The sequence below is a fragment of the Eubalaena glacialis genome, chromosome 11 (genome assembly GCF_028564815.1).
Source record: "Eubalaena glacialis isolate mEubGla1 chromosome 11, mEubGla1.1.hap2.+ XY, whole genome shotgun sequence".
In the NCBI taxonomy this organism is placed as follows: domain Eukaryota; kingdom Metazoa; phylum Chordata; class Mammalia; order Artiodactyla; family Balaenidae; genus Eubalaena; species Eubalaena glacialis.
The window spans coordinates 19409950-19426343 of NC_083726.1; the positions used below are offsets into that span (position 1 = coordinate 19409950).

Sequence of the window (16394 nt, forward strand, 5' to 3'; positions counted from 1 at the left end):
TTTTAATACTCAAAGCCCGAAGTGCCTCGTCAGGGTTCTTCCTGCAGCTCCTGATACGTTACAAGCTGGCTGCAGTGTGCGTTTGTGTAAGAAAATGAGATTTGTGCACAGATACCTGAGCTCTAAGTCTATGCATCTGGTATCTGGAATCTTGCTTTGATCCTCTCTAGTTGGGAGAAACTACCTCAGTTTAGTCATCTGTCAAATGGAGACTGTCAGCCTTTTAGCCTTTCTCCTAGGGAAGTTGTGAGAATGAAATAAGATATTGAGTGTGAAAGCATAGCGTTACCTAGTGTTACAGTAGGTGCTCATTGAATTTGGGCTTCATTGGAATCTGAGTAACTCAGTGGGTAAATTGACCTGCCCATCTTTTCCAGGAGAGATAAGTGTTTTCCTTTCTGCCAGGTGATGTTGACTCAGCAAAATCAAAATAAACAGACAAAACATATTAAACGCCTATTATGTGCCAGGTAAAATGAGGGAAAGTGGGGATACAGACCACAGGGTTATAGAAAGAGTTTTCCTTGCCTCTGAACTATGCAGAGATGCTATGGCCAGCTCTGGGGCAAAAAACCAGGGAAGCTACGTGGCAGGGAGGGAAGTGGTAGCTAGGATAGATTGAGAGAGGGGGCGGCTAGATGACCTTTTGAATCCCTTCCGTTTAGAGTCTTTACTTCTCAGATAAAGAGAGGAGCGGGGGCCCAAGCAGAATGAACTTCAGCCTGAGGGTCTAAGGCACATAAGCGGAGGGACAAAGGGGTCTTAAAGACATTCTTTGACTAATTACCCACGTTGCTATGGCCAATAACAAGAAGAATACAACAGTAATACTAGCAGTTGGGGAGGTATAGAGTAGCAATTAAGGAAACAGACTCTGAAGCCAGACTGCTGGTAGCTATGACCTTGGGCAGGAGCCTTAACCTCTGTATGCCTCAGCTTCCCCATCTATAAAGTGGAGGTAATAAGAGCATCTACCTCCTAGAGTTAGGGTGAGGATTAATTAGTATATATAAAGTGCTTAGAACTGTGTCTGACATGTGGTAGGTATTATATAGTGTTAGCTATTATTACCATGATCACTGCCATTACTATTCTCCTTCCAGGTTTGGAACAAATTGAGAGACAGATATAGGAACCAGAGAGATGGGTGATCAAAATGTCAGCTGTAGTACTGATAGAAGGTACTTAGAGAATGTGGTATAGATGTGCAGCCAAAATGGATTTCCTAATATTTCACCCCTGGATTAGGTAAACTTACTTGCCAATTCATTGGTGCAGTTGTGTAGTCCATTGCCTGGCCAAGAGCAGACCAGAATGAGCTCCTGTGTGGAGAGTGAAGAGAGAAAGGGCAGAGAGGGTTAAATGGAGAATATTCATTTCCTCTTCTCAAATCCTTCAATCAGAGAAGTCACTGTTCCTCATGGGGTGTCCTGTGTGAAGCACATACAGAAAAGCTAGAAGTGTTCCTTTCATACTCTTCCGTCTTGGGAAGTAGAGTGAAAATTCCCTCCCCACTCTGGAAACATGAGAAGTAGGGAATAAGCATTCCACCCTAACAAACAATAATGAAAGCTAAATTTATTGGATGTTTCCAATGTGCTAGGCTCTAAGTATTTTATACTTATTAGCTCTTCTGATTCTCAGAATAACCCTAAGAAGTATCTACCCCCATTTTGCAGATGAGAAAACTGAGGCTCAGAGAAGTGAAACTACTTGACTCAGATCACCCAGCTAGAAAGTACTGGGGCATAGATTTGAAGCCAAGTCTGCTTGGCATCAACACCCATGCTCCTGGACAGTTGAGTGTACTGGTTCCCTGCCTAAAGGTCTTCAGGCCCTTTTGGCTCCCTGTGATGGGCTTTCAGTTTTCTTTCTCCTTTGCTTCCCAGCTTGTACTGGTTTCCGCCTGCGACCTGTGGCTGGCCTGCTTTCTTCTCGGGATTTCTTGGGTGGCCTGGCCTTTCGAGTCTTCCACTGCACTCAGTACATCAGACACGGGTCCAAGCCCATGTATACACCTGAACCGTGAGTATCGTGCTTCTGCAACCACTTGCCAGCCACAGTGAGTGCCATCTCTCCCTGCTCCAGGTACACTGTGGGCTGGTCCACGGGACCAGTTGCCTGGATGACGACAGTACGACAAGGGAAACTCATCTCTTCTGGGGATTTTCTCTGTCTGAATAGACTGTACTGATTGGAGATTTAGGTATCTTGTGACTCAAAGGTTCAGATCTCCTCTGAATGAGAGAATGAGAGCTCACATTCAAATTCCAAACAGACGGTAGAAGTCAGAGCTGTGAAGTGCCCAAGGGGAACAGGAACAAGTGATGGCCAGGCTGTCTCAATATCTCCTCATTCCTGAATCACACCTAGATGATTCTAGTCACTCTTTGCCTAGATTGTGTCTTGGCTGGAGGTAGTGAATGATTGGCCACCATGCTTTTAGCCATCTTCTTAGTCAGATAGAACTTAAGCAATTGATATGAAAAGTCAGCAGGATGCCCCAAATGATCTTTCCCAGCCCGCAAAGTTCATTACTATAAATCAGAAACGATCTGTTCCTAATAAACCTGGTGCCGAAAGTGTTAAAAAAATGTTAAGTTTTCTTCTCTGACCAACGGCTGCCCTCTCCAGAATAAGAGAGGACTGTTATTATTATTATTATTACTATTATTATTTAGTTCCCATGAGGAATAACTAACTGAGCATATTGTATCTGCCCAGGGATGTCAATACCAACGATAAGACTTGGGATGGGAAGTGTTTGTGATCCACAGCTCGCTCAGGTGTATGGGAGGTGCTCATAGGAATATTGCCTCTTTTGTTCTGCATCCCACTGGGCATACACCTAAGACCCCCGGCTGCCGTGCCCTGCCCTGTCCCTTACTTTTCTTTCCCCTTCTGCCTTTTCTCTTGTACCTTGTCTCAACTGATCCCAAGCTTTACACACCACTTATTCTTAGGAATGAGTTTGTAAGACTGAATGAGTTGCTTCCTTTCTTCCCACCCATTCCTCACGTAGAAAGACTGAGGCTGTCATGGCTTATATCCCTCCTCCCCTCCAAGCTCTGTGCTTTCTGTTTTTCAGTGACATCTGCCATGAGCTGTTGGGACATGTACCCTTGTTTTCCGATCGCAGCTTTGCCCAGTTTTCGCAGGTGAGGAACTGATCTCTCTAGCCTTCTACTTACAGGGGTGAGAGCTGGACTGCTCAAGATAAATTGAATCCATGGAGGGGCCTTCATGTCCTCTGCAAGGGTAGAAACCAGGTACAGTTCTGTGATCCCATCACAGATGGGTATGTGGTCCCATGGAGCTGGCCAATTGCCAATCCCAGGGACCACAGCATGGAATTGGTGACTCAGTCATCCTCTGAATTGTGTGTTATTGACTTAGCTAATCTCACTTGTCCTACCAGATGTAGTTTAAGAGACTTTTCATCCGTGAAATCCTCCCTGATCCCCATGCAGAAGTAACCTTACCATCTTCCAAGTTCTCCGGGCATTTTTTCCCGTCCTCTTTAGGGCCTTTGCCACTTTCTACCCTGTCAGGAAGTCGGTTTTGTATATGCTTTAATTAAGTAAGATGGCATTTGACAAGAACCCAATGCCAATAGCCTGACTCATAGCTGACAAAGAATAAAGAGCCAGTTGCCTCGTCACCATCGTCAAAGCAGCAGGCTAGGCTTTGATTCATCTAGTACAGTGGTGAGCAGTCTCGAAAATGCTTTTTGGACGAGTGAAAGGATCCTAGTAATTCTCTCCTGGCACTGAGAGGCGGCCCTAAACCATGACTGGGTAGCTGCGATCATGGGAGAGTTGAATGGTGCTGCTGGGGGGCATGTTGCCAGGCAACCCTGTGCCTGGGTCACAGAGATGTGGATCAATAAAAGCCCTTCCTGACAGTCTTCTTCCTCACAAGGAAGAATAAGGATCAAATGGAATGACCCATGAGCAAAGGCTGGGCCACGTGTGTGTGAATTTCACAAGCATTTCCCCTCAACAGAAAGAAATAACTATTTGCACTCTTGAATGAAGAGGCTACCACTGTGTAGCTGAAACAAACTAACAAACAGAAAGCAGAATTAACTGCTTGCTAACCAAGGGAAAACTGCGCTTGTTAGACACTGCCTCTCTAAACAAAGACAATGATTGCTTTTATGTGGGTTTTGGGGGATTGTGAAGTTCAGAGATTGTTGGACTTTTAGAAGTGGGAGTGTTTAGAAATTAGGTGAACTTTAACTGTGGAAGTGTCACCATGGGACTGAGGCTATTTGCCGACCAGCTGACTCTCAGAAGTGCGGTTCCTGCTGCTGAGATGTCATTGATTGCTTGGGATAGCTTTCAAACCAGGATTTGTTAATATGGCCAAAGGAAGATCAGTTTTTTCCTCGGGGAATAGGAACTTTTAATTCTCATCACCAGAGGTTATTCTGCCCAATCAGAGGCCAAGTGGCCATTCTCCCCAAGCCGTTTCCATTTTGGGGACTCCCCACAGAAGACAGGACAATTACCTGAGTCAGCAGACAGAAGCTACTGGGTCATCAGTGTTCACGGTTCCAACTTTGACCCAGACAGTTCCAAGGCAGGGAGTCATTTGAGTTCCCTGAGCATATTCCTTTTTGATCTAAAAGCAGGACACTGGAGTGCAGGATGGGGTGGGGATGAAGCACTTTGGGCCCCTTGTTTTAGGCAAGATCTGGGCTCAGCAAGAATGGTGACTATGAGTACAGGGCACTCTTTCAACCTTGCATTTGTCTATGACTTCTGTTCGATTCAGGACTGCAGCATGTCTGGGCTGGGTGGATGGAACACAGATGCGGAAGGGGCAGGAGAGTGGAGCCAGGCTAAGTCAGTGTCTGAATTTGATTCACTCTAAATCAGACAGCATTTTCTTTGCATGTAATGGGCTTGGCCAGGGAGGGATACAGAGACGAAGACCATGTAGCCTCTTGCTTCCAAGTGGGCCCGGTCCTTGGTCCTTCTCTCTGTCTGCTTTAAGTACCATCCAATCTCATGGCTTTAAGTACCATCTCCACTCTGATGATGAACACATTTATATATCTAGCCCAGACTTCAATCCCAAAACTGAGACTTACATATCCAACCATCTACTCAATATCTCTGCTTGGATGTCCGATGGACACCTCTATTCATCCTGTCCAAAATGGAATTCCTGATTTTCCCACTCAGACCTTCTCCACCCACAGCTCTCCCTATATTAGTTCATGGCAACTCCATCCTTCCAGTTGCTCAAACCTAAAGCATTATTGACTCCTCTCGGATATACCCCACAATCAATCTTGCATAAAATTCTGTGTTTTACCTCCAAAATATGTAGAATCTGACCATTGCCCATCACATCCACTGCTACCAATTTCATCTCAGCCCTATCGCTTCTCATGCTGGTGACTGCAGTAGCCTCCTAACTGGTCTTTATGCCTCTACACTTGACCCCCTACAGTCAATTCTCACACAGCAGTCAGAGTGAATCTTTGATGGCACAAATCAGATCTTGCCACCCTTCTGTTCAAAACCCTGCCTTGGCTCCCCATTTTGTTGAGAGGAGAATCCTAAGCCCTAAAATAGCCAAGAAATTCCTACGTGATTGAGCTGCAGATCCCTCTTTGCTATCACCTGCCACCCCTGCCCCTTACTCTGCTCTAGCCACAGTGGTCCTTCCCCGTTATTTGAACCAACCGACATTGCCCCTCCTTAACGAGCTTTTTCACGGGCTGTACACTTGGCCTGCACAATGCTCTTCCCTCAAATATCAGCAATGCCAACAACCTCTCTTCCATCAAGTCTTTGCTCAGATATCACCTTCCCAATGATGCTTACCCTGGAAGCTTATTTAAAATCCCAGCCTCCCCATCCCACCCCCGCTTTCCTGGTACTCCGGATCCCCCTTGTTCCTTCCTCCTTTTGTTTTTTCTTTCCAAAGAACTTACCACCTTGTAACATACCTATGTATATGCTCATTATTACTGTCTTTCGCTATCCACTTAGACACTATTTACAAGGTCAAGGATCTTTATCATTTGGTACACTGCCTGCCACATAGAAGGCATTCGATAAATATTTTTGGAATGAATAAATGCATATAGTAGGAAAGAAACATATATATTTGTATATATACGCTATGTCTGATACAAGGTAGGCTGGAGCAAATGCTGTAAAAGAGACAGAGACCACTAGGGGATCCTGGATTTGGAGCTGTGATGAGAGGTGGTCCATGACATCTCAGACTCTCCAGCTATGTATATACCTGGACAGATGTCAAGCACTTCTCTGCAAGTCTCCTGTGGTGTCTTCAGGGCACATGATCAAGTCTCATCTAGTGCTCCAGGAATGTTCCACTTGAACTATAGAAGAATAATCAGGACATGAAACTTTAGATGCCACCTACCGTGTGAACTTGAGCAGGTCATCTCCCTTCTCTGTGCCTCCATTTGCTCTTTTGCAAAGTGAATACAAAGGACCAAGTGATGGATAAAGGCTTCCCCCATTCTAGAGATCTGTGATTTTATGAAATGTGGTCAAGGAAGATTTGACAGAACAATGAGAGTCTATCTGGGCCCTTCTGAAGGCATCTAGCCACCCATCCCTTTCCTGTGGTCAAGTACGAGGTTGGACCAGAGGGTAAAGGTTGAAGATCGGCAGATCCCAGCCATGCGAGTGACTTTGTTTCTCCACAATTACAGGAAATCGGCCTCGCCTCTCTGGGTGCCCCTGACGAGTACATTGAGAAACTCGCAACAGTAAGTTCTCTCACTTCCTGGTGGATGGTGGCAGTGCCTCAGGTCTTTGAAGCTTTGCTCCTTCCCTGAAAGCCAGGTCATCTGCGGGAAAAAAATCAGAATGCCCTGGGTTACATTTTCACAAGTGACATTTCACATTTTGACTTCTTAATGGTTCGATTGTGAAATCAACTGCATGCAGACATTTAATTTTAAACAGTGTCTTGAAAACACCAACAGGCTATAATGATAGTCCTTGAGAACCCCCTTAAGTGGGTGGGAAGTAGTGTGGATTCACAGCTTTGAAGAGGGAATATTTACTCTCTACCTTTACACTGGAGCCAGCATTAGGATCTTTCCTTTCTCAGACACAAGGTAGAAAAGGGGGTGGGCTTTCCCCTTCTAACTGAACACTTCCTTCCCCAGTGGATGTGATGACTCATCCATTGAAGCCATGGAGGCAGTGACTCGGCACAGCAGGGCTTTCCTTCCTACAGACCCATTTCCAACTTGCGTGCATCCCTCCCCAGCCTCTAAGCCACATTTCTTATAATGTGCTCAGCTGGGAAGATGAGAAATAAAACTTTATAATGGAATTGGGGACCGCAAATGAATGCAAATATATCATGAAGGTGTATCAGTTTAGAAGTTTATGAATTCAGTTTATCAGAAGGCCAAAAACTCCCAGATTCTTTCTCACTGACCAGCTGCTCTGAGACTCTGGGCAAGTGGCTTTTGCTTCCTCATCTCTAAAAATAGATACAATCGTTTATATTCTGCCCATCTCAAAAGTATATCATGAGGGTCTTGAGGGTCTGAAGAGTTAAATTTGTGTGAATGTGAGTTTTTAAATGCCAGATGCTATAGTGATACAAAAAGCAACTTTCAAAGAAAACTGCAGAGCTTGATAGAATCTCTCACTTGTAAGAAAAAAAGAAACTCAAATGCAGAGCATCATGTTACTTGCTGTAACAATGATAAAAGTACTCATTACCAACATAGCTTCTCAAAAAAAAATCTTATTATTGATATACTGAGCTGGAAACAGTCTTGGGGTCCTTGCTCTGCCCTTGAGGTGCTGTGCCACTGTATGCATGTAGCTTGACCTCTCTGGGCTAAAGACTTCTCATCTGTATGTGCAGAGGTCAGACTAAGTTCTGACAGCCTTTGCAGGTTTAGCATTCTCTAGTGCAATAAACGGACTTAACTAGAAACCCATGCCTAATTCTCCAAGACTGTGACGATCTCTAGCACTAACTGGGCCTTGGCTTTCTCTTGGCCCTATTCAGTAGGGTGGTGCCAGAATTCCAGGACCTTATTGCCCAGGCCATTTATCTAGGGCACGTTGCACTGGGAGCTATTGAAAGAAAAGGATTTGGTTATTTGGGAGGATAAGTGCAATGACTGACAGGGTTTTAACACAGATTGTTGGATGGTGGAGATATTAAATAATAACCTCCGAACTGAGAAGGAACTTTGAGGCCAAAAAAGGAAGCAGGAAACTCCATAAAATGCAACAATGAAGTTTATTGTGGGTAACTTACACACAGGCAGGGCCAGGCGGACAACATCCAAAGGCATTTGCAGCCGCACTCTGCGCCACGAGAAGGGTGCAGGGGGATTTAAAGGGGCCAAAGCTAAAGATAGAATCTGACTACTAAGGGAGAAGCATGTCTGCTCCGTCAGGAGCCAGGGTTTTTTCATCCCCCCAGGGGGTCTAATGACCATTATTCCTCGTGAGCCATTAACCATCTGTGTCAGCAAAATTTTTTATATCAGGTGAAGTTTTTATATCAGATGAAGGCAAGGGTAAAAGTAGATGAGGAACTTGTCTGGCGCATTCCTTGTGAATAGGCTAAAGCTCAGTCTTGCAGAAAGGGGAGGGGTTAGGACTGCAGGCTTAGATGGAGCTGACAAAATGGAGTCAGTGTGGTTCAGCCACACAGATGATAAGATACCCCCTCACTGATTCTATCATGACCCAATCCCCTACCTCCCCCTGTGGAGCCTGATGGGATTGTCTGGTAACTCCAACCAACTTAGGGGAGCATCTCACTCTAGCTGATGCCATGGAGAAGAAGGCAAAATGGGTGGAGGAGTTCCTGTCATAGAGAGAGTTGCTTGTTGGGAGTATCCGCTGGGGGCTTCCTCAGTACTCCTCCACTGCTTCCCATCACATCTTGCATTCAGCCAACTCTTGATTCAACAGGTGACTGGATAGGGTAAGACATAGGACGCAAAACCATGACCCCAGGTCATGCTGATTCAGAGAACAGACCTGCACAAACTCCCACTTGGGCAGTCCTGTCCTTGGCCCTGGGTCATCTGCTGCCGTTCCCTTCCTTGGGGTATGCTCTCAACTTGACGTTCCATTTCAGATTTACTGGTTTACTGTGGAGTTTGGGCTCTGCAAGCAAGGAGACTCCATAAAGGCATATGGTGCTGGGCTCCTGTCATCCTTTGGTGAATTACAGGTATGACCCTAACAGAAACCAAGGATGGATCTGAAAGTGGTGGGTACAGCAGACCATTCTTTTTCTCTTTGCGCTGTTGAAACCCATTTGTATTCACTTTGAAATTCAACCTGGGGGCTTCTCCTCAAGTGATTGATCTCTTAGCGGCTATGATTTGGTCATGACTGTGGGTGTTAGAGGTAGTACACAGGTCTCCAGTGCAGAGGGGCCTCCTGAGCCCAAGGTTGAACTGTACATTGGGATATATGCAAACACATGCCAGAAAATGTGGTTGGCTCCCACATTGTCTATTGATCACCTTACTTGAAAATGGGTGGGGTAAAATACTCCTTTCTATCTTGACTGCTGGCTTTCGATGAGTTATAAAGGTTATCTAGTATATGCAAAATAATTTAGTTTACTGCATTTGGGCTGGGGTGTGGAAGGAATCAGGATGAGATGGGAGGGGATGCACAAATGGCCTCTGGGATGCGGCAGGGACCACCAGCCCTGATTTAACCATGAAAACTTTCCATCTGGGACCTGCAGTATTGCTTGTCAGGCAAGCCGAAGCTCCTTCCTCTGGAACTGGAGAAGACCGCTCTCCAGCAGTACACAATCACAGAGTTCCAGCCCCTGTATTACGTGGCTGAGAGTTTTAATGATGCCAAGGAGAAAGTGAGGTGAGGTGGCGACCAAGGTGGGTCAACAGCTCTTGGGACCTCCTGATTTGCCCTAGTGCCACTGATCTGTGGGTGGCCTAGAGAGTGGACTCCAATGCCTACAGCAAGGGCGTGCATCAGACCGCGTTATCTCCCCAGCCTCCCTACCTTTGTCTCTTTCCACTGTCTGTTGAGAGAAGTTCTTTCCTTCGCAGGACTCTGTTTCATAGCTTACTGGCTGAACTGTGCCGACCCCTGCAGACAAGCCTGCCACCCTATCCTTGCTCATTGCAGCCACCCGTCCACACCTGAACTCTCCTGTGTACAGGGCAGCCACAGAGGTCCCCCCACGGAGCAGCGCTAGAAGTCTTCTAACCTGGGGAAGTCCCTGTCACTTTATTCTCCCAGATACTTGCATAACGCGCTCCCTCCCCTCCTTCCAACCTTCACCGGCATTTAACCTTCTCTAACCAGCTTATTTACAGTCACGACCCAGCCCTTTCCCGCCAGCACTCCTTATCCCCTTCTGTGATTTATTTTTCTCCTTAGCACTTACTAATGTCTAAACTCTTGTATGATTTAAGGTCCACGAGGATAGGGATGTTTGTCCTCTCTGTTTCCTGCTCTTTCCCTGACCCTAGCACAGTGCCTGACACATAGTAGGCCCTCCGTAAAGAATTAGCGAATGTGCCAGTCTCAGAGGCAGTTCAGCAAGAGGCTGATGGAGTGGTACCAGGACTCTAAGACTCTCAGCCCTCCGCGATGATGGCCCTGCCATCAACCTGCTTGAGCCACTCTGCTCCCAGCAGGAGGTAGGCCAGGCAGAGGGTCTACCAGCACAGGGCAACCATGATACCATTTTTTACCACTGTTTTTATACCTTATCAGTGATGGATAATAAACTTAAGGCATATAGGCCTCTGGGATCCTATGAAGCTGGGCACGTCAGCTTTCAATGCACTGGGCTTAGGTAAGCAAAGGCAAAATGCTAGCCCACAAATGCGCTTTGTTTGGCCCCAAATGACTCCCTCTACCCACTTTCTCCAGGGCCCTCAAGTCCTTCCTGCCATTCTTTTCCAGTTTTCTCCTAAACTTCTACCCTTACTGGGAGGCTAGTCTTCCTCTATCCCTAAAGGCTCCACTCTGCCATTCCTGGGACCCCTTTAGGGTTATGGATTTTAGTGGATTCATGAATGATTCCACCTAGGTAATTATAGTAACAGGTAAGATGCCTGGCACCTATTTTGTACCAAACGCTGTTCTAAGTGCTTTTCAGGTATTAATTCCTTTAATCATCAAATAAGACTACAAAGTTTGCAGATGGGGGTGCAGAAACATGGAAAGGGTAAGTAACTCACCCAAGGTCATACAGCTAGTAAGTGGCTGGCCCAGGGTTTGGACCCAGGCAGTGGGGCTTAGAGCCAGTACTCTTAACCGCTGTGTCACACCGGGATCCCACGTGTACAGGCCCTTCTGGAGACGACTCCCTAACCCAGGAAGTGATCAGCCCCAGGCCAGCAGGGAGGGCCTTGCCAGCACATGGGCCTCTCAGGTCTTTGAAATCCCACCTGCTAGTGTCCAGGACCCAGAGGAGACACCCACAAAAGCTCCCATCTGCTGAGAGGTGGCTCGAAGAGCCAACGAGAGTTCTAAAGAACAAGGTTCAAAAAAGGAAGGGATCTGAGCATCTCTGGGATACCCTCAGAGCATCCCAGCTAAAAGAAACCAATGCCAACCATTTTCAGTTTCAAGATTTAGTTCTAGCAGAGATGAGGCTGAGTTTGGTCACACACCCACTCCTTGGCCAGACGAGGACTGGGCCTGAGACTGACAGCCCAGTTGATGTAGCTCCAGTGGAGCAGAGGTAGATTCTCCAAAGCAAAAACGAGGTGCGCTATGGGAATAAGAGGGGAGAGGTGAAGAGCAGGAAAGTCACAGGTATGTACTACCTGGTTCGCATCACCGTCTGGGCTGAGAAAGCTCTTTTCAAAGAAGAGAGGGAGAGGGGTACTTACCCATTTATTCTTCATGCATCCCCAGTCACTAATGAAAGATAATAGCTGACACATAGCGCTCTGGTTCCAATTTTATGGAAGAATAAAGAAACCGAGGTGCAGAGGAGCCCCTTGCCTGTGCCACAAGGGCTGCGATTGGCAAAGGCAGGATTGGAGCCCAGCAGTCTGGCTCTGGAACTTGGGTTTCCGGCCACTATGCCGCACCGCTCTTGCCAAACTTGGAGAACCCTACTAGTCTCCCTTATAACTGTCTTCTCAGTACGGCAGCTTCTATTCTCACCAGAAGCCAATTAGAAATATCATTTGTGATGTCTTTGTATTTTATAAGCCATCTGTGAATATCTTCTTAATGATGTTGCTTCCTATGTTTCATAAAGCCCTCATGGTGCATTCCTCCCAGACCCAGGAATGATGCATTGGAGAGGCATGGACGTGAAGGGCCCAGGCCAGAGTCAGACTACCTGTGTCCTTTCCCAGCTTCTAATGTATTGCCTGCATGACCTTGGTAGTCACTTAGCTTCCCCAAGCCTCAGTTTCCTCACCTGTAAAATGGGAATAGTAATGGTACCTTCCTCCTAAGGTTTTTATGAAGACTAAGTTAGTGATATTAGTTGTGAAGAGTATAGCACAGTTAGGACTTGCTATAGTTCTTGGGACATAGGAGGCTCTTGATCCATTTTTTTGGCTGGATTTTACTTACTCTTCTTATTTTATTTCATGATAAAAATTTTGACCTTATTATATTGTGTGCTTTTATGGTAGGCTACTTCTGACTTTTTGGAGGTAGGTGCGAAAGTGTGTTTGTATATACACATAAGACACACCTACTGCACACAAAGGCTTCCCAAGAGGACCTCACTAAAGTTCCATTTCACTTCTCAGCCTGGTTCTAAAGCCCCTGTTCTAGTGAGGTTTCAGTGCTACCAAGAGCCAAGTGAAATGCAACGGAAAAATCTTTTAAAATTATTTTTCCCTAAACGGTACCCTTCACTTAGATCTATGGGTTTGGTTTCAGGAACTTTGCTGCTATAATCCCACGGCCCTTCTCAGTTCGTTATGACCCATACGCCCAGAGGATTGAGGTCTTGGACAATACCCAGCAACTTAAGATTTTGGCTGACTCCATCAATAGTAAGTAATTTACACCCTTTGAGGCCATTCTCCCATAAATAGAGGATTGTGTCTTCTTACCTTCACCATAGGAACAATAAGAGATGTATTAAATATTTAATTAAGAAGAAAAGCATCTCCAGGGAAGCCACTGATTTACTGAAAGAGAAAAACTTGGCCAAAAGGCCAGAATTGCCTTGCGTGTCCTTTCTCCTTTGACTTTCCTAGATTCCACCCCACCTCCTAGCATCACACCACCTTTCCACCCTGGCTTGTCGCCGCCACGTTCCTCTTTCTCCTTTGCATCTTGACCCCTTTCCCTCTAAGTGCCCACTGGATCTTGCTCTGCCTGGAATACCAACCCCTAAGGAATAGGCTCTATCTACTTTATCAACCATAAAGTAGCTCATCTACTGACCTTTTATTCTTCCTGGACAATGAAGATGTTATCATAGTTGCTCTTAAAAAATCACAGTGTTATTTGTTCATCGCCCAATTTTTTTCTCGCCTTCAAACTCCCCTCCAGCAACATCCACCATGCTTTCCCCTGGGCCCTGGCCTTCGCCTGTACAATTCTTGTTTAAAATAGTTTCCTTACCACTCTCATTTAGCTGTCCCAACCCCAGTTCATCTTTTAATCGTTCATAGATATCTCTTCTGATAGGAAGACTGGTTTGGGTGTCCCTCCTACATCTTGGCATTCCCACAGATCCCTCTCTCAGAGCATTTATCATTATATTTTTTATAATTTGGTAATTGTTTACTTGTCTCCCCAACTAGACCTGAGCAGAGGGCCATGTCAGGTTTGCTGTCAAACTCCTAGCAGTTAGCCCTATTCCTAAAAATCATATTAGGTACTCAAGAGCTATTGAATAAATGGCTAAAACCACCAAAGGATCAAGCCTAAAGGGAGGAGCTCTAGGCCAAGTGGAGGTTTCTATCTCAAACAATGCTAACAAAGGCCAAAAGGCAGGTGGGCTTGAAGTATCCCTCTCATACCCCTCTTATGTTGCCTGAGGCCACTTCTAATACGTAGAGCTAGCCCATTATAGTCATTCCTCCTTAGGTATGGCCCCCTGCAATCAGCCATCTTGAAAAAGCCCAAGGCTGATTCTCCCCCATAGACACCATTTGGACACTCAGCTGGAACAGGTCTGCTCACCAAAGAGGCCAGCCAAGGGCTCTGGAGGCTGGGGTGTGAGATAGGAGGGTTAGGCCATAGCTGTTTTCTCTCTCTTTCTCATTTCCCCTGAGGAAGCAAAAATAACTCCATAGGCTATTGTTTATAAGGAAATTTTTTAAATCACAGAATAACAAATTTAGCAACTGAAGGGTTCTTAGAGCTATGTGACCTAATATAAGGCCTCATCACTGCTCTATACTTTCCTCAGGGTCTAGGAAGGAGTGAGACTGGTCTGTCTCCAAGGTCCCTTCCACTTCTATGAAGAGTCTATGTCCCTGTGGCCCCTTGGCATGTGAGAACATGTCATGAATGGAAGCAACTCCATTGTACCTTCCTTAGTCCAGTGGTCTGGCAATCTAGGCTGACTTACCTGCTTAGACCATGCCTTCTCAAACCTAGTGTCCCTTAGAATCACTTGGAGAGCTAGTTAGAAATTAATAGTCCTGAGTCATATCCCCAGACTAAATTCACTGAATGTGTGATATGACTCAGGAGTTTGTATTTGTAATAAGGCCCCAGGTGATTCTGACACAGCAGGTTTGTGTGGCTTGGGTTCTGTGGCTTAGCTCCTTGCAAGCATCTATGGTTGGTCATGTAAAAGAGAAACAGAACAGCTAGTGATTTCCTGGGGAGAAAACGATTAACTCCTTCCCTGAGAAACAGCCTATGGAAAAGAGAAGCTAATTACATTAATAGCTCTAGTGCTTCCTACAACTTGGAATCGTCTATAACGGCCCAAATCCTATCACCCTAACTAAGCTGCCAGCTCCCTGAAGGTTGCGGTGGTACCTAGTATATCCACACACCCCACTGATCCCCTAGTGTTTTACACACTGTGGACACTTGAAGGGTGTTTGTTCATGGTATGAGTGGCTCCTTTGTTTTTCTTTGTAGGTGAAGTTGGAATCCTTTGCAGTGCCCTCCAGAAATTAAAGTGAAGCCATGCGCTGAACCTGATCCGTCAACTTGAGAATCTGCTGATGGAAATCCAACTACTTCTTTCATTTCATCTGAAAAAGTCTGAAAAGCAAACCTTAATTCAAAATAACAGCCTTGAATCCTTTCTAGAACAAGATAGAGGATCAACAAATAAATCAAAATAATCTGAAATGACAGCATGTTAATACATACCCAAAAGCATAATGGTAGATCTTTTGGAGTCATCTTTGATTTAGAGATGATAATCCCATACTCTCAGTTGAGTTAAAAATCAATAACCTGTCACATTTCATCAGAGTTAATGAAAATTCAGGACCTGCTTCATTCAACCTTCCTAAATACTTTTGTTATTTGCTCTAGAGAATTCCTAAAGGAGTATATATCACTCGTTGTGAAACACAAGTCTGTCAGAATTGAATTAACACCTTTATTGGAGTATAATTGCTTTACAATGTTGTGTTAGTTGCTGCTGTGTAACAAAGTGAATCAGCTATACGTATACATATATCCCCATATCCCCTCCCTCTTGAGCCTCCCTCCCACCCTCCCTATCCCACCCCTCTAGGTGGTCACAAAGCACCGAGCTGATCTCCCTGTGCTACGCGGCTGCTTCCCACTAGCTATCTATTTTACATTTGGTAGTGTATATATGTCCATGCCACTCTCTCACTTCATCCCAGCTTCCCCTTCCCCTTCCCCATGTCCTCAAGTCCATTCTCTATGTCTGCGTCTTTATTCCTGTTGCAAAGGTCATTTTCTATTTCAGGGAACTATGATTCTAATTACTGCTTTGTTATTTTGCCTGTGGAGATTTTCTTTAATTCAGGAGCCTATTAAAATAGTTATAAATATTAAAGTTCAAAGTATAAAATCAAAATATTTCTGTATGCTTTATTGTGATCATAAATGCTGCTGTGGAGAATAGTAGAACTCCCCATCTAACTCCTGCAACATGCAGTGTCATTCTCCAGTTGATTGTCAAGTCTGTTTTTGGAGACATTTTGAAGACCCTTAAGATGCAATAGATGTTAATTAAAAGCCTGGCTGGTAGATATTCAGTAAATATTCATTGAATGAATAGAGGAATGCATTATTAAACATCAAATCTTCAACAAATGTGAGAATTTTAATTATGTTTAAAAAAACTTTAGGGGTTACACAATTTTGTAGTTTCAAATATTTCTTGGAACGAAATAGTCCTCTCATTGCCCTTAGAAATATATTATCTGGATAAACTTGTGTTGAAAGAATGATCAGATTCTCAGATTTCCGACCCATCTCGGGGGCTCATTG

General features: G+C 45.1%; 1 protein-coding gene across 1 annotated transcript in view; it reads left to right on the forward strand.

Annotated features, from left to right (window-relative positions):
- The window catches only part of PAH (phenylalanine hydroxylase), a 70888-nt gene extending 55698 nt beyond the window's left edge, over window positions 1-15190 (forward strand). Inside the window, exons 7-13 of the mRNA XM_061204701.1 lie at window positions 1890-2025; window positions 3089-3158; window positions 6704-6760; window positions 9118-9213; window positions 9742-9875; window positions 12885-13000; window positions 15057-15190. Coding sequence (XP_061060684.1) covers window positions 1890-2025; window positions 3089-3158; window positions 6704-6760; window positions 9118-9213; window positions 9742-9875; window positions 12885-13000; window positions 15057-15100 — 653 coding nt within the window. The 3' untranslated portion in view covers window positions 15101-15190. The remainder of the gene's footprint in view (window positions 1-1889; window positions 2026-3088; window positions 3159-6703; window positions 6761-9117; window positions 9214-9741; window positions 9876-12884; window positions 13001-15056) is intronic.
- Window positions 15191-16394: the final 1204 nt, after the last annotated feature.